Consider the following 22,484-nt stretch of genomic DNA (forward strand, 5'->3'; position numbering starts at 1 on the left):
ATCTACAACTCATTTCATTCTCGAGATGTCATGAGGGACAGACAGACAGACAGACAGACAGGAAAGAAAGTTTTCCAGCACTTCGAGTGATAGGCTTCGCTAACGCTCAGCCAATGAAATTGCAACTGGTCCTTTTAAGGATTGGGATTCTCCCATCCAGAACTTTGCAAAAAGAGTCTGCGACTTATGTTTGATGGAGTTTAGTTCGTGTTGTAAGTAAATAGCTTTTAATTAAATTACTCACTTTAATTACTCTTTTCAATTGACCTGATTGCAAGTTCTGAATAAAGTAGTATGTTCTGAGCTAATTCAATTTAGAAGGAGTTTTATATACAATAAAACATTAAAATCAAGAAGGTTTGAAGATATCTAACATCACAGCTGTCCACTGATTTGCACATTAAAATTCTTCTTATAAGTATATAAAATTTGTAATTATTTATTTTATATGAAAACCAGGAATGATGTAATTTAAGAGTTAGAAAAAACCCCAGGGGAGTTCACTGTTTCCAGTTGAACCTATACTGGGTACAGCAAAAACTGATGTGTCACTTAAATCTGGGCAATCTTATGGATGTCCAGGATTGACACATCACTAACCGCAAATTTCGAGATACTAGGTTACAAGAGTATATTGATAGGTCTAGATCTAGAGATGACAACAGAGATCTAGAGGATGACTGTTGGAGTTTGTGGAAAAATGTTAAGGGCTGTTGCTATCCTAGGCATAAGGGCGTGCTGCCCCCTGCCTGCTTTGACTGGAGAGACTAGTACAGAGCATGACCGATCCATGTCCAAAATCCTTCCTTAGAAATCTCCAAAGGAGATCCCTACCCCCAATCATACCCATCAAGAATATTCTGTTACTTCAGAAGCAGCGCAAAGGTCCTTCTGGACTAAGTGCAATATTCAGCTTCTTGCTCTAAGAGAACAAAAGAGAAGAGTTAAAACATTGTAATGGTTGCTGGATGATAAGGATGACCCCTTGCCAACGTTCATCCGGATGTACTCTAATAATCTGTTTATTCTTTAATTTAAAACAAGATTATATGTTACAGATAAATAAATACTGTTACGGCTCAGTAATGATACGGTTTGAAATCCATTTTCTCAATTGCAGTAACGCATGAATACATTTTTAGTTTTATAATCTATGCATATCTTCAGATATTATTCGGGTAATCTGAATACTAAAGCATTAAATAATAATTCACATATTTAATAAATATAATTTAAAAATAACTTTTTGTAATTAGGTCACACTCTGTATGCGGTAACAGGCTTCACTGAGGCTACACGTAAAATGTTAAGTCTATAGGCCAGCTTGTTCACGAGATTTTTTCACGTGGATAAAACATAGACAGTCAAGTTTAATGGCTCCTTCGCTAACGCTCAGCTAATCAAAATTACAATGTTGATTAATGAAAGTTTATTTAAATTAAACTGCTTCTGTTACTTACAGAGAAATATTGTTCTGCTTACCAGATTCGCAAGTATTTTCAATAGCCTACGATTACATTGATACGGTAAATAGGGTCTTAATATTAAATTAAAATTTTAAAATAATGCTTTAATATTGATGAATATGTTTTAATTAATTTATAAATATATTTTTCTTTTGCTTGAGGTGTTGTTATGTATGACTGATCGCGATTTTGATTATACACCTAACAATATAATGCTCTTTTCGTAATATTTAATTTAGTAATTGTTAGCTTCTTACATAAGATCCGTTTTAATATTGTTGGAAACAAGATATTGTTATAAATGCCGTTCACGAAGTTTTCCGATGATGAGAAAATGAATATGCTATCCAATTACTTTGTGCCAACGATATTCTGTTCGCGTCATCGAAGGAAATGAACTGTTTCTTCTTCAAAGAAGACTGCAAAAGAAAATTACTTTAAAAGAATTCAATATATTGAAGATACAGTTTATTTAAATACTTAATATTATCTAGTGAACGTTTGCGATACCAGTAAAATGTAAACGTCTATGTGGGCGCGCATGTGTTAATGTGTGATTGTTAAACGCAATATATCAATCAATCAATCTTTATTGCAGAGACATGATTACACGTATAAAAAATGTCGATATTAAAAGTTCAGATCTAATTTTGTACATTCTTCCCACATCAGGATCACTCAAAAATAAACACAATTCAACATTCATTCATCTTACATCCTCCACCAATTTTCCACCTACATGGCTGAAGCCTATCTCCTAGTCAAATGCCAAAAACTCGGTAACATTATAAAATCCTTGTGATGCTAAAAAGGTTTCAATCTTGTTTTTGTACATTGGGTGCTGCGGCATTCTTTACATAATTGAGCAGATTGTTGATGAAATGTGTATGAGGACAGATGTTCATAAACCACAGTTATTTGTTTACTAGTCTGGTAATTTCCTCTGCCTCTGGTCTCATACGAATGAATGTCTTGGCCAGTTGTCATGGCACATTTAGACATACAGTACAGATTTGCTTAGAAAATATAAAGACTTGGCAGAGTCAAGAGCTACAATTTTTGGAAGGTTTCTATATAGTGAAACGACTTTGAATTCTTTTAAATGAGAAAAATGTTAGACTTTTACGTATGTTTTTCGTCGAGAGTGAGAGAAGAGGTCCTATTGCATTTGATTAATACGAATCCAAAACTTTTAGCTTGTCTTGTTAAGTATAAACTTTTAGAAGCCTATACAAACATTTCAGATTCTTTCCGAAGAATTCAATAAAAATTTTGAAAATAATAGAACTCAACTGAATCTCTATTTATGATATTTTAAAAATAAGAACCTTCCAGTAGTTGTAGGACTAAAACTAAGATCGTATAATGTTTGGAGTTTAGCATTGTTCTTATGCAGCTAAAATCAAAATGGCCGCCAATTAAAACCGGCTCTTAATCCAGCCATTTAATAACGATATAAATACAGTAATTTTTAAGATTAGGTATTTAGATTTTTATGTGTTATTGATCAAAACTAAAAGTAATGAAAAGTTCATTAGGCTACGTGTGCATAAATCACTGATTCATTGGTAGTCTAGTTAAAAAATGCAGACATATAATTCCATAATAAAAGCACTTAACACATCAAAATGACGTCACCGTTGAGGTGCAAAAGGTGCAAAGGGGGTTTGTACAGGGGGGGGGGCGGCGCCACCGTGTGAAACCTGTTGCATAATACATAAAGCGTAGGGGATACCTGTCCCGTGGCATTAAATATTACATCTGAACCGCCCCGACCTGAATTGGCTTGTCATATTTTCCTTTCTGCCCACGAACTCCGATGTCATTTTTATTTAGCTAATTTATCTTTTAAAATAATGGATCACGAGTTCCATTTTGTAATAGGAACAATTAACATATAAATAATTATTTATAGTAAAAAAATACAACTTTAACAGTTTAGTTATTAGTGTGGCCATGGACAACAGTGTATATTAAACACAATCTGCATTCAAATTATAATCACACAAATTTATATGTGTATATGGTGTCACCTGAAAATAAAATCTTTGATTTAGAAAGACCTCGCACAAAATACAAATATTTACACTGGAAAATTGTGTGATTTTTATTACGAGTAGTTGAATTAAATTAAAAATCCTTTTATGAGTAACAATCTTCATACTTTACATTGGAAACACATCATAATATTTATCTTTTACATTTCAATATTCACCATATGTCAAAATATACGCGTGTGTTTGATAATTAAAGACATCTTATTGCATAGATGAAATATATCATATTGCATAGATATGCCTAGATGTGCTAGTGTTCATTGATCGTTTAAAAAAATAAAGGAAGCCAGTTTCTTTTCTTAAAAACAAGTATTAAACAATATCAAGTGTCATATTGTGACGGCACTGCTTTTAAGCCTCAAAAAATCAGCAGTTTAATTTTAGCTGTTCAGCTACTTAATTAAAACATTGCATTTTTGGATTGTGGTCGTATTATCCTTGCCAATTGTAGGATTTACATTTATTCTGATTAAAAAAAAAATTTAATGCGTATAATCTAAAAAATAACAACTTTATTTACACAGGATTGAAAATGGCATGTAACATACGTTTTTCTATTAAATAAAAATTGCTAGAATTCTAGAGGTCTGATTCGATAATTCCAGAAAAAATGAATTTAGAAATGTTCGTCCCGGAACTCTAGTGCACGGTTCAAGATGTGCAATCAGTCTGGCAGTGGCGGAGGGAATATTGAACATCGTCTGAAACTAAAACTGTTCATCAGCGGAAATTGTTCTTTTAATTCAAAATTATTTTGCACTTTTTTGTACTAAACATCTGATTGTTGTAATTCACGAGCATTGCTATCATGTAATACAAGTTAATGTTATTTATTAATAAGGTTAAGAAATTAATTATCTTCCCTATTTATTAAGTGATTTATAAAACTTGCTATCGTTGAATTTTTAATTAAATTGTAGAAATAAAACGTGACGATTTAACTATTTTGTCAAATTTCGTTCGTAAGATATTTACGTTTGAAGTTTAAATAATCCACCGTTTTGAAAATATGGCATTTGTGTCATAAAGCAATGACCATACAAAGTTTTTACTTATTACATTAAACCGTTCGCAAATTGAAAACTATTGGTATGAAAAAGCAAAATGGTTTCTGTTGGGATAATTATTGATATTAAGAAAGTTCGAAGATTATATTTTAATTTGTTTTTGCTCCAGGAATAATATCTTAAAAGGTTTGTAGAGTGTTCAAGAACAACCGTTATACTGCTTAGTAATAATTTGTATTTTCAGATTATTGCTGATCAGCCTAATGCTCGGCGAAGCATTGATAAACGGAAAAAACGCATCATAACGCGTTATGCATGTTTTGAATACTGTTTATACAAAATATAATCGTATCTAAATCGGCAAATAATTTATAAAGGTTAATTAAATTATTTATGAAGGTACTGAAGGTACAATTAATATGAAGGTACATTTCTGAACAACTAACACCACATTCGATGTACTAGCAGGAATTTCATTTATAATTTTTAAACGGCGTATTTGACATAATTTAATACTATACAGGGTGTGACAAAACTCTCTACACAGACTTTAGGGTTCTTTGTTTAACGTATGTTATCGATGATAGAAGGTTTGAAAGGCTGGCAGGATTTCGGGCATTTGCCATCGTTATACGTTATAAAAGGTATAAACCAACGTTTCGAGGATTGGAATCTATCTTCTTCGTCAGGTGGGGGAGGTATTATATAAAAAAGTAACAAACATACCCAAAAGCTGCTTGGAGTCCAGTCCATGTGCTGTCACCACAGGCGTTATCAGTATCCCACTGTAGCCTGTGATAATGTGATGTGTGATTGTTATCCTCGTACTTGTGATTTGTGCTCGGGAAGTGACAAATTACTTGTTACTTCCCATCCAAAAAGTGACGTTGTTACTTCTCATCCTGTGAAGTGACAACGCCTGGACTGGACTCCAAGCAGCTTTTGGGTATGTTTGAGCCATTATCTTTCCCTTCTTTACTTCTTTCTGTTCGTTATTATTTTGTATTAATACCCCCCCCCCTCCACTTGACGAAGAGGATAGATTCCAATCCTCGAAACGTTGTGTTATGTCTTTTATAACCTATAACTTTAGTATATTGGCCCATGGATCTAGAGGAGCTGGAAACTAAATATAAAAAACACACAAAAACCAAGGTATATCTCTTTTTCGTTTACTGACTTTATGTGTGTTTTTAGTATTTATTTTTATTTCAGAAATCAGTAAAGATACATAACTGAAATTTCGTACAATAATTTTTCTTGCAGTCTCAAAATTTAGACAAGATATATATTTTTTGTACTATCACGTTTCAATAGGGCCGACGGTTGAAGTTTAAAAGGTCAATACCGATAAAAAATAACTTTATGAAAGTTTATAAAGAACAATAAAAATATACTAAATTTAATTACAAACATTTTTCACCTAGATAACGATTGATCAGGTAATAATAGATAAATGACGCCATAAACGTGAAAACAATGGAAATGTTACCGATTTTTATGAAATAGGTATCAAAATGATTGTAATTAAATTTAATAACTTTTATTATTCTTTAAAATCTTATTTGTTTTATGATACTGAATTAAAATTAAAAAATTTAACCTTCCGTCACCTTTAAACATGATATGATAGTATAATATCATTTGTCTTAGTTTAAGAATACATTAAACATAATTGTACCAAAAGTTTAGTTTTAAAACTTTACTATGAAAAAAATATAAAAAACAAATATAGACATACAGGTAGTAAACGAAAGAGAAAGACCATTGGTTGCACTTAGTTTTTAACTCCTCCTGGCCTATACAATATCCAACAGTTTGTGTACAGAGTTTTGTCACACCCTGTATATTGGTAATAGGCGAGATACACTGGGCTAAAGCAATGTAGTAAAAACAAAGATATTGAAAAGTTAATAACCGAGTAAAAAGTATACCCGTTTATTACAGTCCTGTACTGTTTAATTAACTGGCTCTAGACACAAGGCGCGGCGGCTAGCTTGAACATCCATGGTAATGAACAAGCTCTTGAATGTCTGCACGGGGAATGCTCTACATTCCTCGGCATTCCACTCACTGACATTCAATAAAAGCCACTTCTTAGACTGATTGGTTCATTAAAATACAGTAACATTGTGAACACATTTTCAAATACATATCTACGATAATGAGATGTGTATATTCAGTTCATGGTGATGTTCTAAATTAGTACTAGTACTTAACGGAGTTTATTAGATGATGAGATGTGTATACATTCAGTTCTTGGTGACGTTCTAAATTAGTACTAGTACTTAACGGAGTTTACTAGATGATGAGATGTGTATACATTCAGTACTTGGTGACGTTCTAAATTAGTACTATTACTTAACGGAGTTTACTAGATGATGAGATGTGTATACATTCAGTTCTTGGTGACGTTCTAAATTAGTACTAGTACTTAACGGATTTTACTAGATGATGAGATGTGTATATACATTCAGTTCTTGGTGACGTTCTAAATTAGTACTAGTACTTAACGGAGTTTATTAGATGATGAGATGTGTATACATTCAGTTCTTGGTGACGTTCTAAATTAGTACTAGTACTTAACGGAGTTTACTAGATGATGAGATGTGTATACATTCATTCAGTACTTGGTACGTAAATTAATTACTACAACTTAACTAGTACTTACTAGATGATGATGAGATGTGTACATATACATTCAGTTCTTGGTGACGTTCTAAATTAGTACTAGTACTTAACGGAGTTTACTAGATGATGAGATGTGTATACATTCAGTTCTTGGTGACGTTCTAAATTAGTACTAGTACTTAACGGAGTTTACTAGATGATGAGATGTGTATACATTCAGTTCTTGGTGACGTTCTAAATTAGTACTAGTACTTAACGGAGTTTACTAGATGATGAGATGTGTATACATTCAGTTCTTGGTGACGTTCTAAATTAGTACTAGTACTTAACGGAGTTTACTAGATGATGAGATGTGTATACATTCAGTTCTTGGTGACGTTCTAAATTAGTACTAGTACTTAACGGAGTTTACTAGATGATGAGATGTGTATACATTCAGTTCTTGGTGACGTTCTAAATTAGTACTAGTACTTAACGGAGTTTACTAGATGATGAGATGTGTATACATTCAGTTCTTGGTGACGTTCTAAATTAGTACTAGTACTTAACGGAGTTTACTAGATGATGAGATGTGTATACATTCAGTTCTTGGTGACGTTCTAAATTAGTACTAGTACTTAACGGAGTTTACTAGATGATGAGATGTGTATACATTCAGTTCTTGGTGACGTTCTAAATTAGTACTAGTACTTAACGGAGTTTACTAGATGATGAGATGTGTATACATTCAGTTCTTGGTGACGTTCTAAATTAGTACTAGTAGGTACTTAACGGAGTTTACTAGATGATGAGATGTGTATACATTCAGTTCTTGGTGACGTCCTAAATTAGTACTAGTACTTAACGGAGTTTATTAGATAATGAGATGTGTATATATTCAGTTCTTGGCGACGATGTAAATTTGTACTAGTACTTAACTGAGTTAATTAGAAACGAGGGCTCTGGAATTCTGCAAATAATTAAAGTAACTAAGGTATATTAAAGGGTAATGAGATAACTTGAAAAATGTTTCATTACATAACTTTAACTAAGAAAAAAGACAAATATAAACGAAGGCTTTCATTAAAGTATGATGTACTTGCTTCCATTTCCGCACGTTTGTCTTTGTTTGTAATTTAATTAATATTTCCATCTCGAGAAACATTTGGAATGTACTGTTCCTGTTAAACCATTTTGATTGAATCTAACAATATATAACAGGTTCTAATGCATTAATCTTTGTTATTAACCCACAAATGGAACAGTCAAGATTGTATTTAAATTTAATATTGAGATTTTCTTTGATTTTCCGTAAACATTCCAATTTACGCATAATGAAACAAAAGTTTTTATTAAATGCTTTTTCCCTCTTTTAGGGAAAATTATAATTAAATTATAGTCAGATGATTTAGTGGCTAATAATACTAACAATTTAAAATCCTTTCAATTAGAAGTAGTAATGCACATATTTAGAAGGAGGATAGGAGTGTAATAGTCAAGTAGAAATATCAATTAGGAGTCAAGTAAGAGTATCAATAATTAGTCAAGTTGGAATACGAACCATGAGTCAAGTAGGAGTTTCAATCAGGAGTCAAGTAGGGTTTAAATCAGGAGTCGAGTAATAGTATCAGTCATGAGTCAAGTTAGAGTATCAATCATGAGTCAAGTTGGAGTATCAATGAGGAGTCAAGGAGTTTCAATCAGGTTTCAAGATAGAGTATCAATAATGATTGAAGTTAAAGTAACAATGAGGATTCAAGTAAGAGTATCAATCAGGAGTCAAGTTTAAAATATCAATCATGAGCCAAGTTGGTGTGACAATGAGGAGTCAAGTAGGATTTAAATTAGGAATCAAGTAATAGTATCAGTTATGAATCAAGTTAGAGTATCAATCAGGAGTCAAGTAGGAGTGTCAATCATAATTCAAGTTGGAGTATCGAGTTAAATAGTAGTTTCAATGAGGAGTTATGCAGGAGTTTCTATCAGGAATCAAGTAGGAGTCGAATAGGTGTATCAATCAGGAGTCAACTAGAGGAGTTTGAATCACACGTTGATGATTTGTAAGTATCACCTTAGAGACGTGAACAGAATTTAAAAATATTTCGTAGTAACATTTAAAAAATATATTATATGAAGGAATACAATTTGTGACCAATTGCGAACTTTTGCAAGAGTGTCTACTATTGAATATTGTGTTAATATGAAATGGTTTTCAAACCATAGCAATATTAAGAAAATGTATTACGTTATATTATTACCTATCAGTTACTTATACACCTTACATATTGTCTTATTGTTGATAAATGGCGATAAACATTATTACATAAATGATATTGCACTAGGAAACTGCTGATGAATAAAAGAAAGGGTAACACTTGTGCCTAACGAAGCAGAAATGAAGATTCACTTACCGCAAGCTCGGTATCAAAGGAAAACATTTTGTGAGGTCTCTTTTAAATGAAGTGGTTTTCCAAAAAAAGTCATTTTCTGTGTATTGCTGTATTTGTTTCAATTTTAAAAGAGTGAATGCCTTTCCATAGTGACGATTTAAGTATACAGAGCAAATTATTTCCCAATAGATTGTGTAATTGAGTTCGTTGAATTACTGAAATTCCTAATTTATATTTATATAAATTTTAATTTAAGTTCAAATAAACTTAAATGTAAATTTATACATACAATAGCAAGTGGTTGTAGTTGTACCCACTAACCTTATTATCGTAGATGTTAATACTGTAAGGTTACATACTCGTCTACATCACGAGTATGTGAAACAGTGGGTAACATTTTGCATCTATACAATATTCCTAACTGTGCAATATAAATGGAAGAAAAGTAGATTTCACGTTGATTTTCATCTAGAAATGTCGATACGTAACAAAATTAACAAGGGTATAAATTTAAAACTGCTCAATATTTTGAAACGAGTCAATGTTGGGAAATAGTTGAGATACAAATCTTCCATGAATTCAAACCACCTCCAACTTTTAAAGTTTTGACTGGTTGGGACTATGTAACGAGTATGCACAAGCCCTTATATACATACTCTCGCTGTACATTTTAGTCTGAATCCCGTTTAAAATTAAGGAATTATTGGTTTCAATCGTATTTCTTCTACGTTATTGTAAACTTCTCGTGGCCTCTTGGGTGTCTTGTTTGCTGAGCTAGTTGGTGTGCAGTTTTCCTTATCTTTAAAACTTAATTAGTTAAATTTTCCATTTACATATATATATCGAGTTTATTATCACTTTCTATGTGATTTTTGACTGTGTATATTGATAGCGTTGCTAAAGGGACTAAAGGGTTTTTCTACGTCGCTATGGACAATATTTAAAATTAGTGGCCAGTTAATCCTATGGGTAATAGATTAGACGTAAGGCCGACATACTGTTTTCCTCAAACATTGCAATTTAATTTATATATAATACTTTTAGTGACACAGTATATATTTAATTTTATGGGATATACTTAATCAGTTATATTACTTTTCAAATAGTTGTTTGTTGACACGACTGTATAGGTTCTACAACGAGGGTTTAGGCAAGGTTTACAACCACTGGGTTGTGATTCTCTACTTAGACGACCAGCTACAAACATTTTTAAACAACTACCATCTTACATAAAGAACACTGATGACTTCGTTCCAAAATTATCAAAAATAACCTGTTACAAAAAACACCAATCTAGTCACTGTTGATGTTTCATCCCTGAAAGCAAGTGTACCACATGATGGTTAAATATTTTCTCAACAGCATACCTACTAATTATATACATCTATAAATTTCTTATTAAAACCTATAGATTTAATTTTAACAATGAACTGGTTTAAATTTCAGAATAAATTCTACCTACAAGTAAAAGATCCTTCTGTGGGAACACGGATGTCTCCTTCTTTTGCCAATTTATTCATGGGTTTATTAAAAGAAACATTTCTAAATTGACAGAAGCACCTTCCTTTAATTTGATTTGTTTCATAGACTGTGTTTTTATATGGAATCACGGAGAAGAATTCCTTCAACGCATTACACAGTTTTATGACACATATTCACTTTAAAAATAATTACTTTCTTGGACGTAGATGTTTCTATAGGATCTAAAACTAAAATCCATTAAAAAACAAATATTGTGCAATATGAAAATTATAGCAGTTGTCATACCACTTATGTGGAAAAAAGTATTCCGAAGCATTTGTTCTAAACTATTTGAAACTCTAGTCTACCTCAAGAAGTAAACTTACCATTTGCGTCCTTTGCTTCAAGATTTTCTGCTTCCAGCACCACGACATTAAGGACAACAATGGGCGGCTGAAAACAGAAGAAATTATTAAAGAAAAGAATTTATATGCAGTTTAATAACTCATAATAAACAATATAAACTACTTTGTCTTTTCTCTTGGGTTTTTTGCACTCAATTCTACAATTGAATGTAGTTCCCTTCTTTCAAAGGGGTGAATGATGAAAGTGGTTGTTCAACCGAAAGACGACAACTTTTAAAGTGTAATTACTTCGATGTCAATTTAGAATTGCAATTTGCGAACTTAAAGAGATTCTTTATCTCGGAACGGATCATAATTACATTCTAAAGCCTCATTTTGCCACCTGTGAACAATTTTACACTAGTGTTTCATTCAGAAAATAGGGTTTTTAAGCAAATATACTTATAAGACGGTTACACAATACGTTAATCATTGGACAAGAAGTCGCTACCGATTTGATGTGTTCGGCTTTCGATCTAGAAACAGTTACGTGAAACAGTTGTAACGTACGTTCAAAATATTTAAAACATATTAGAGATGTAGCCTCGAAAAGTGTTTGGTAAATATGTATATAATTATAAACCTTTTAAAACTTTTAAAACAAGGATATCAATTGGCTTTCAAAACCTCGAACAACCTCGGACTTTTAATCAAAACAAAAGCAATTCAACAAACCAAAATCAAAATTCAAAATTCAACAATAGTGGAGTATAAAAATTAAATTGCAACGATTGTCAATCTCACTATATTGGACAAACCGGCCGATCCTTCAAATTAGATTTAATGAACACATAAAAGCATTGAAAACATCATCAAATTCAAAATATGCAGACCATTTAAATAACACCGGCCATACATACGCTAACATCGAAAACAATCTTGAAATTTTACACACAAGCAAAAAAGTCGCCTATTGTCTACTTTAGAACATTTTGAAATTTACAAAAGTGGCAAAATTAATCATAATATATTATTAAATGACAAAGATTTTCTAACCAAAAATTTATCATTCAATAGACTTTTAAACAATATACATTGATCGATCACACATAAAATTAAATACAACAAATTTATCCACCAAGTTAGTGAAAAAAACACATGAAAATTTGGTTTTAATTTTTTATTTTCATAATTTAACTTGATACTAATTTGTGGACGAAAATGTCACCACTTTTATACTTAAGAAATCCTCTTCATTCGTGCCCGCTGAGTGAAATATTAATGAGTTAATAAATATTATATCTTTCTTAGAAATAGCTTATGAGCTAAAAGTAGTTTGAAACTAACAACAATTTTGCGTTTGCAGTTTTTATTGTACAACTACGCATGTAAAAAATGTACAAATAAATATTTTAAATTTGTGTTAAATAATTATCTGTTTCTTATTTTTCAAATCCTGTCTCTATCTCAAATTTCTTGACGATCCCCACTATAGTCTTGAACATTGACAGAGTTATTTTAAGTGTCATATTTAACATTTACACACTTCGTGACGGTGGAAGTGTGGAAGGTTACCGAAAAGCCACTACCATGTTAACAGAATTTGAAATAGTTGCATGACATTATTTCCAGGCATTTCTAAATATAACGCTGACTACAAACTTGGTGAGGTTGTATAGTAGTTTTATGTCGTGTTTTCTACATCGTATAATATTATTTATCTCTATTGACGAGGATACTAAATATGTAACGAGTTTACAAAACGATATATTGGTCATAAGTAATAATATTTCACACTTTCCCATGCGTCACTGTTTTCATTATTATTTTTACTGTCATCAACAAATACTAATATGGATAATGTACATGGTTAAACACAGTATTTGTTTTTAATTCACTTCTACTTCTTTTAGAATTAACAATTCAAATTTGTTGAAACAATTATTGCTTGGGTTCGTGTTAAGAACGGATAAGCGTGGCCTTGGCAATAGTTATTTGCAATCCTTATTAAAATATTAAATCTTCAACGTTTTCGTATTCCCTGTTAAACAGTTGGATTCCATAGATGGCGTACTTGAAAACTGCATACATTTGTTTATCAAGGTTTGGGAAGATAGACCGACAGCAAAACTCGTTTTAACTTCTCACGCTACCGAAAACGCTTAGCCTTTTGCATGCCGTTTAGCGCGTTGAAAATTCAATTGATAAAAGTTTAGTCATGTTTATTTCTATTTATAAGGAGCAGCGTTCATCAAAACGGTGGGTCTTCTATTTCGAAGATCGATCTTAACTTCTACTTTCCATCTTATTAAAGTAATCTTATTACATTTCCTCCATTAGACGCTTTAAAGAAATATCTATCATTAAAAAGAAAATTTTTGTTTAATCTCCTAAGTTCTCATTTCACAACATGACTAAATATATATGAAACAAGTAACGATGTAATAAAAAATAATAAAATGTTTTATCATACATTAACTGGACACAGTAACAGCTTGAAATGGTAAATAATAACATCGTTTAGAGGAAGAATGTTATGTACGAACCATGGCAGAGCCTATTATTAATTTAATTCTGTGTTGTGTGTCGACATAACGCTGTCATCCGCCTAAAGTAGAGGCAGAATGGTATGTAAAATAAACCGTGGCTAAACCATAAATTGAATTAATTCAGTAATTGAACTACTTGTGTTATGTATGTCGAGGTAACGCAGTCAGGCGAGTCAACACCCACTCAAAGTGCTTCTGTCACTTTGACGTGGTTTACCTCCAGGACAAGCTCCGAATATATTGTGTTTCATGTTATGTTGAGCACCCAAAGTTATACGTAAAACCATACCTAGAAAGTTTAGCGATAGTGACTAAGCCATGAATTGAATTAATTCAGTAATTGAACTACTTGTGTTATGTATGTCGAGGTAACGCTGTCAGGTGAGTCAACACCCACTCAAAGTGCTTCTGTCACTTTGACGTGGTTTAACCCTCCAGGGCAAGCTCCAAATGTATTGTGTTTCATGTTATGTTCAGCACCCAAAGTTATACGTAAAACCATACCTAGCAAGTTTAGCGATAGTGACTAAGCCATGAATTAAATTAATTCAGTAATTGAACTATTTGTGTTATGTATGTCTAGGTAACGCTGTCAGGCGGAGTCAACACCCACTCAAAGTGCTTCTGTCACTTTGACGTGGTTTACCTCCAGGACAAGCTCCAAATTTATTGTGTTTTCATGTTATGTTCAGCACCCAAAGTTATACGTAAAACCATACCTAGCAAGTTTAGCGATAGTGCCTAAGCCATGAATTAAATTAATTCAGTAATTGAACTACTTGTGTTATGTATGTCGAGGTAACGCTGTCAGGCGAGTCAACACCCACTCAAAGTGCTTCTGTCACTTTGACGTGGTTTACCTCCAGGACAAGCTCCAAATATATTGTGTTTCATGTTACGTTGAGCACCCAAAGTTATACGTAAAACCATACCTAGAAAGTTTAGCGATAGTGACTAAGCCATGAATTAAATTAATTCAGTAATTGAACTATTTGTGTTATGTAATGTCGAGGTAACGCTGTCAGGCGAGTCAACACCCACTCAAAGTGCTTCTGTCACTTTGACGTGGTTTACCTCCAGGACAAGCTCCGAATATATTGTGTTTCATGTTATGTTCAGCACCCAAAGTTATACGTAAAACCATACCTAGCAAGTTTAGCGATAGTTATGCTGTACCTTATCAATATGGTGATTACCATAGTCAAGTAATTGCAGGCAACTTATGGCATACGTTTACGAAAGAAGACATGATGTTATTTTACACTTTATATATTTAATATATTTTGAAGGGATACAGATGGAATGGAGACATATAAATTCAGATGATCTGAAACTAGACTCTCAAACACTATAGCCAACAGATGTTGAACGGTTATAGGCGTGTAATATGTTATGTTTTCCCGATAACCCTAAAATATAAAATACTAAAACAGATGAAAAACACCACAAACAAAGAGAGCAGTATAGTGCTAGGCAATTACTTGAGTGCAGAATTCTTTGCACCTTTTGAATGATACCATCAGAACAGCTTTTTGATTAGGATAAAGAGGCTAAAGTTTTGCCTGAACTTCAGAAGCAGGGACTTTCCAAGATCCAGATTTAACGCTGTAATTTCCGCTTGCGAGAAAACAGATAAAACGTAATACGCAAACGGATTGTGTTTGTTTCAGGACTTACAGGTTTTAAATAAATTTAGAGTCGGCACTTAAATGACTGAGGTGTTTAGGGATCCAGATGAGGATATAGATAAGCTTTAATTATCAACGTGCAACCAAATAGATTTTTAATTATGCGGAATATTCCCTTCATTATTTGAAATGCAATCTCTAAGGAATTCAAAAGTCTAAAATTTTCCTCAGTCTACGAAACAATTCAAGCTCAATGCTTCGAGTGGTTATAAAATTCTCATGAGCTCCCTTTTCCTTATAATAAGCAGATTTAAGTACTTCTAATATCATTTAGGAAGTTATGAATCGATAACTTGTGAGTGAGTTTTCGTTTAACGTACGAAAATATTCGTCAGCATATTGTAGGTCATTAGTGAGATGGAGGTTTCTTAGAAATTCTAAGAACAACACAAACAAGACTGGGAGATGGCCGTGATTTCTTAGCTTTGTCTTCAATTTAGTTTTATCAAAGCGAATAGCATTAAAACTTCCAGAAATATCAATTTCATAATTTTATTTATTAACTATTGTTGTATTCTGGATGTAGAGTTTATTGTCATTACCATATTTCTCTAATTTTTACCAATATAGTAGTCTATAAACTGGTCAGCCATCATTGGACAAACCAGCGATCGTGACAGTTAACTCATATAACTTGAACACACGTGTTTTGTGGACTTAATGATGCTAACTTAAGAATGGAGGTTTATTGGATCAACAAAACCATTTAAAATCACACTGAGCATCTACGTTACGTTGCCAGTTTTTTCACTAGGGAAAGTAACTAAGGAAACCTCTACTCCACTTATGCCTATAAAAAGTCTTCTGCGTGGCTTTTGAAATGCAGGATATTCAGGATGGAACCTTACGGGATTTCTGTCATTCCTAGTTTTGGATTCTATTGTACTACCACTTTAAGGAAGAGTAATGGTAGTATGTTGAACATTTCATATATTCCATTCTAGGATACAGGAAAAGTTATCACTATGTTTAGGTATGCAAAATAAAACTTTTGAGAGGAAGCCCTCCAAATCAATTAATCATTTTCCACAGTAAACCAGACTTATCAGTCAAATCTCCATACATCCTAATCTCTCGATATTTTCAATTAGTGTATTTGTAGTTAGTATAGATAGTCGCTCTTGGACATCCACAGGATCATCCAGGTTTGGCGACATCAGTTTTTGCTGCAGCCCAGTCTAGATTTTGTAAACTGCTAGGAGAAACTAGTCAGAAGACAGAACCCTTAGACCTTGATAAAGCTAACTAATTAGCTCCAGTTCACCTTACTCTTTAGCCCAACGTCTGGAAACTGACAAGATGATATTTATTCATCTAGATCAACTCTTCCAACCACAGCTTCGTTATGTGCAGACACTCGGTTGATCTAAGGTGCTGTTTTAGATCGTCTCCAAACATCATAGTGCACTCAGTTGTGCACCTTTTGAGGCAATGAACTGTGTCGTTGCAGACTTTTTTTATATCTTCAGACGAACATGAATCCAGATTCCAGGAGTTAAGTCTGCGATAGCGTCAAATTCTAAGTGATCCAGCAAGAGTAAACTGGAGGTAAACCCTACATTCACATTGAATCAACCCTTCTCAATATAGCTACACTAGCTAACTTGGTAGGTGGCCTCATTATTTTTACAATCTATTCAGTGAACTAGGTCCTATAAAACTACAAAAACAGAATTACGTTTATACCTCTAGAAAGTGAACACGATTTTCCACTTCACTAATATTCCATGATGATACATCAAGTGGTTAAGTGGATTACAAATATTAGCGGTAATTTTCCTAATTAGTAGGCTGCGGGAGCTGATAATGGGGTAACGATGCTTGATGTTGAAGCGCCACTCACTTTGCCGTCAAAGCTTTTAAACTTTCCCAAATACCATCCTATTGCTGTATCATGAAATAGTCGAATACCCTTTCTTGTCTCTATTCTTATCTCACTAGTGGCTCAAATACCAAAGACCTGAAAAATATTTGTTTGCACTGAGGTAAACCACATCGCTTAGGGTACAATTGAGTAGTGGGTAGATTTCACAAGTAATACCAGTACCTAGCCAATCAGGAGGCTGCCACATTTACTGTTTTCATTTAAAGCTTTTTTCCTCTTGGCTCTTATCTTTAAAAATCATACAACAGTCAGAATTTACCAACAGTACTCTTTATTATAAAACTTACTCATTGTTGTACAGTGAAGTGTAACATTGAAATGCCATATGCCAGTTCTTAAGATACGATTTTAACTCGGGATTTCTTGTGCATAGAAAAGTAATATACATATCATACCTATTCTATTTTTAAGTCTCGTTATAAATTTGGATTTTACAAATGATGTAATTAACAAACATTTTCTGCAAATGAAAACGTGAAGAATAATACAGTAAATAACTTCTTATAAGTTCTCTAATTGTCGAATAAACGTAAATATATATATATATATATATATATATATATAAAATCTTTGAACTGTTTATAACTCATTATTTTTTGCAAATGGAAGACCGACACATGGTGTATACGGCGCCAGTTTGAAGTTGCGGAGTTTTGAATCTTCTCTATAACTAATGCACTGTTTATCAGTAATATCAATCTTGATAAAATCTGTGGTCACTCTCTACTCTATCTACTACCTTAATCTAGTTCCTCAATAACAAGCAGGTTTTAGTGAGGACGCTTTAAAAACACATAACTAAATAAGAAACATTAATTTATTTTATGCCTGACCTACTGGGATTTACTTCCATTTTTATGAAATCCAGTTCTGTACACTCTTTGAAATTAAAAAATAAAAATTTGTATAGGGCGGGTTTTTATATATTTACCGGTTAATTTAGAGTTATTTTTATTAATAAAACGTGTAAAATAAGTATCACATTGGAATAGAATCGTCACATAGAAATTATGCAATATCAGTTCATTACACTGGGATAGACTATGGGTTCTGAGGCCGTAAAACCATATCCCATCAGCCGTGTGGTTTGCTCAGGTCGACAGTTACAATTAAACTTTGTATGATGGGGAGCCCAGTATTAATGTGACTGCGGCGATACAGGGCGTGAATAACAATAACATAACACTTTATTATATGCATAAAGAAAGACAGTTTCTTAGTTGTAATCTTGTATGATAACATTTTTACTCTATTTAAACATTTCGAGGATAAACTAATTAATACATCCCGAGTTCTATTTGATTATTATGATTATTTTAAATATTGGAAAATTTGTTTATGCAAATTATTTCATACATTATAAAGATCGGCACTTTTATTTAATTGATGAATCACAGTATAAAATTTTGTTATTATTTTAGTCTTGTGCAATAGAAATTTCGTAGGTTATTTAATATAATTAGATTGGTATGTTTTCTTAAAATTCTTACCAATCTTTACCTATTCTTTTAGGTTATTTTTGTTTTTTTAAATGTATTCATATTTATAGCACATTGTAATAAATATAATGAAATAGAATTTATATTTCATTACATATTAGAAATATTATCCCACATCTACATTAGGGACAATTTGTTTAAATACTATTTAAACGTAGTATTAACAATCAAAGAGGCAGAGACATCTGTTTACATTTAAAATTTAGAAAATTGTTATTGTAAAGTGCTTGATCAGTAGTGTAATGCAAATTGCATAGAAGACATTATACGTTAAAATAATATTAAACGTTGTTATAAAAACCGTACAAAGCCGTGAATGTTTGCACATAAGGTAATCGAATTTGGTTAGATCTAAAGTAAATGAAAAGAGCCGAAAGAAGACACTTTATGATCGAAATTGGTTTTCGTTGATACATTTTCTTCATCGGAGTACAAGGCAGACTCCGCAATAATACTGGAAATATCGTAGACTGAAAATTAATTTCAACAGACCGAATTTGATTGTTTATAACCTAATTAGTTCATCGAGATAGATCCATATAAATTAATTGTACTGAATAAATTATCAACGCCTAGTAAAATCACGAAAGATAGAGGCAGGAAATGTGGTACATAACTTAATAATGCGCCCAACAGGCTGAACTATCTCAGGAATGTTTAGAATGTGATAGAAAAAGAATACGTGAAAATAATATACTGTTTTTAACAGAAAATTGCGTGCGAAGCCGCGAGAAACTGCTAGTTTTAAAATAAAAACATTCTTAGGTATAAAAATATAAGTAAATGCAGTAAGTAATACAACTTCTTAGTAAATTAATACCTCTATAATTCTAAGGTGATTATTTTTAATTAAACGAAAAATAACTATACGGATCGTGTATGACAACTTGAGCTTTACTAAAAACAAAATGTTAGAGGAGTGACTAAGAAAAGTTTTATTTAACACTACTGAGCATAATTTGCAGCACCAAACTGGGGTCGGGGATAACCATTACAATTTATAAAAATGTTCAAATATTGCAAGACAAACATAATTCAAATTCAAAAAGTCAAAGAATACCTTACTTCAGCACTCAAAGTTAGAGCTAAGGAGTCCTCTATAACACTTAACCTGGGGAGTAACGGCTTAAAGGTGACTTCCGAACCACCATCAATGGCCGGGCAGGCGGGCTGCTTGCAAGGACAGGATCACTCATTAGTCGCCCATCCAAGCAGCAGCCACGCTCGACGTTGCTTGATTCGGTTATCTTCCGACAACCACCGTTCCCTGCGCCTTTGGAAACTCATCCCACAACTAAAAATTACTGACGCGAATGTGCTCATTTGTCGAAATCACAGTGGAGAAGTAAAAGGAGTAGGTAAATAAGTTAAACACAAATTATCGTAAAATGTCAAGGCTCAGTAACGTCTGATATTAAAATTTTAAAGGTCACTGTAGAGGAGGCGTTAAATCGGAGAAAATTTCTCAGTGAGTAAGCAAAGGTCAAATGTTAAGGTGTCTTGTTGAGTACTTTCCTGCATTTTATCGGTACTGATTTCAGAGCCGGTGGGAGAGACAATGAGACCCTAGAGGAAATTAATTGTTCTTGTGCATTGATGATGTAACATTCATGGTGTTAGTTTCAATACACAGTGCGTTGTAACCAGTAAACTATCAGCATATATGAACCATCTGACACAAAATATTCCAGAAAATTACCGAAATGCCCATGGGAAAATTCAAAAGGATCATCTTGTCAATAAATAGTATGTGGATTAATATGAGTAGATCCACACGCTACTTTGAAAATTTTGTAGTGGAAATTTTGTATTGCTACTCTCGATAATTTGATGAAACGCAAAAGTTTTAAAACTGCTCCTTGAAAATCTCAAGCACCAAAGCATGGCTTTAGAGCCAAATTATTGCTAGCTAATAAATAAAAGTTTTAGTACAAACGAGGGTTTCTGCAATCGTTTATATGGCACGATCTAATAATAACCATAACAGCACGTATATTAAGTGGTATGAGAACCAAATGTTGAACGTTGGGTTTTTTATTCTCTAAATTTATCGATGCTCGTCATTTAAATAACAGAGATTTTTAGAATGTCCGTAGGAAACTGGAAAATTTCTAAAATTGCGAACATTATTGTCCAAGACTACACTATTTCATTTGTCAAACGCAATATTTACAAAGGTTTTGGTGATAAAATGAGTAATGTCACTGTTTCTAAGAGGAACTCTATTACTGTCTGTGAAAACGCATAAAATACTGTGATTAAGCGTATCTAAAAATTTGAGAATGCCTCATAACTTTCGAAAAAGATACAGTGAACATTAAACAGAATCTATAACCAACACTAATACAAGGGAGGAATATTACCTCATAACAGACTTCGATGAGGTTGTATGCAACATTTCAAGCAGTTGTACTAACATTGTTTACAAATTCATTAATTTGCAAATTTCTCGTTTTCAATTAAGGTTTTCTATAAGACCGAAGTAAAAATATTCACTAACGTTCAGCCAAATCCTAATATGCACCATTATTGAATTCATTGTTGTCTATAAAACGGACAATGGAGATTCATACAAAGTTTCAAGTTTATAAATCAGTTTGTTTTCGAACTGTCAAGCGGGCAGGCTTACAAACAGAGAGTAGAAGACAGTCTTAGGAAGCTCAATACCTCTCAATTGTAGTAAATAACAATTTATACAAGATTTTGCGTACCCATGAGTCAGTCTATCTGTGTAAAGATGAAATCAACTTTTATTTTATCTAAATTACAGTCACTTAGTACCGAAACCTTAACTTCCTGCCTTAAGGTAGATTTATCAAGGCGGTTAATTTATCAAGTAGAATTTGCATTGGATAGTGACGTAGTTTAGAGATAGGTACTTAGAAATGAGGTTCAACTAGTTAATACAATTCCGCTCAAATCCAGGTCATGTGACTCAGAAATAGCTGTCTTTGAATTTTACGTTATAATAGTCTGTGATTAAAAACTCATAGAGACTTGAGTTTCTGTCACTAATTTTTTTGAGTTTCTGTCACAAATTTCTGTCACTACACTTTCTAATAGCAGAAATATATTAAATACGTGAGGAAGACGGGTTTAATCATGATACACAGTTAAATGTTTAATAAGAAAATACAAAATGATTGTATTACGTTTCTCAATAGATTTTGTTTCTTGATTCTCATACTAGTACTCTTTTATTCATCACAACAATGTAAATCAACTGTAAAGTGCATCCTTTTATAAAAAAAATTAAAACTTTTTTCCAAATGCATTTTTATATCCGAAATTTGTTTATTATGTCCTGTTAATATTGAAAATTAACAGTATACATATTAATTAGCGTAACATTTAACGTTTATACAGTTTCATATAATAATAATAAGTAAAATTTGGGGGATAGTTAAGATGCTAAAATAATATAGGCATATTCAAAACTATATAAAAGCTAGAATGATATTGCATTTACATTTAAACTTGCTTCTACAAATAAAAGCCTTAATTCAGCCTAAAACATTCTTGAGAAGA

The 22,484-nt window shown here is 32.5% G+C and overlaps 1 protein-coding gene across 1 annotated transcript in view; it reads right to left on the minus strand.

The window, feature by feature from the left end:
- Positions 1-11,323: 11,323 nt before the first annotated feature.
- LOC124355544 overlaps positions 11,324-22,484 on the minus strand; it is a 146,405-nt gene continuing 135,244 nt past the window's right edge. Inside the window, exon 6 of the mRNA XM_046806707.1 lies at positions 11,324-11,444. Within this exon, the coding sequence (XP_046662663.1) occupies positions 11,361-11,444 (84 nt within the window). The 3' untranslated portion in view covers positions 11,324-11,360. The remainder of the gene's footprint in view (positions 11,445-22,484) is intronic.

The sequence above is a fragment of the Homalodisca vitripennis genome, chromosome 2, assembly GCF_021130785.1.
Source record: "Homalodisca vitripennis isolate AUS2020 chromosome 2, UT_GWSS_2.1, whole genome shotgun sequence".
In the NCBI taxonomy this organism is placed as follows: domain Eukaryota; kingdom Metazoa; phylum Arthropoda; class Insecta; order Hemiptera; family Cicadellidae; genus Homalodisca; species Homalodisca vitripennis.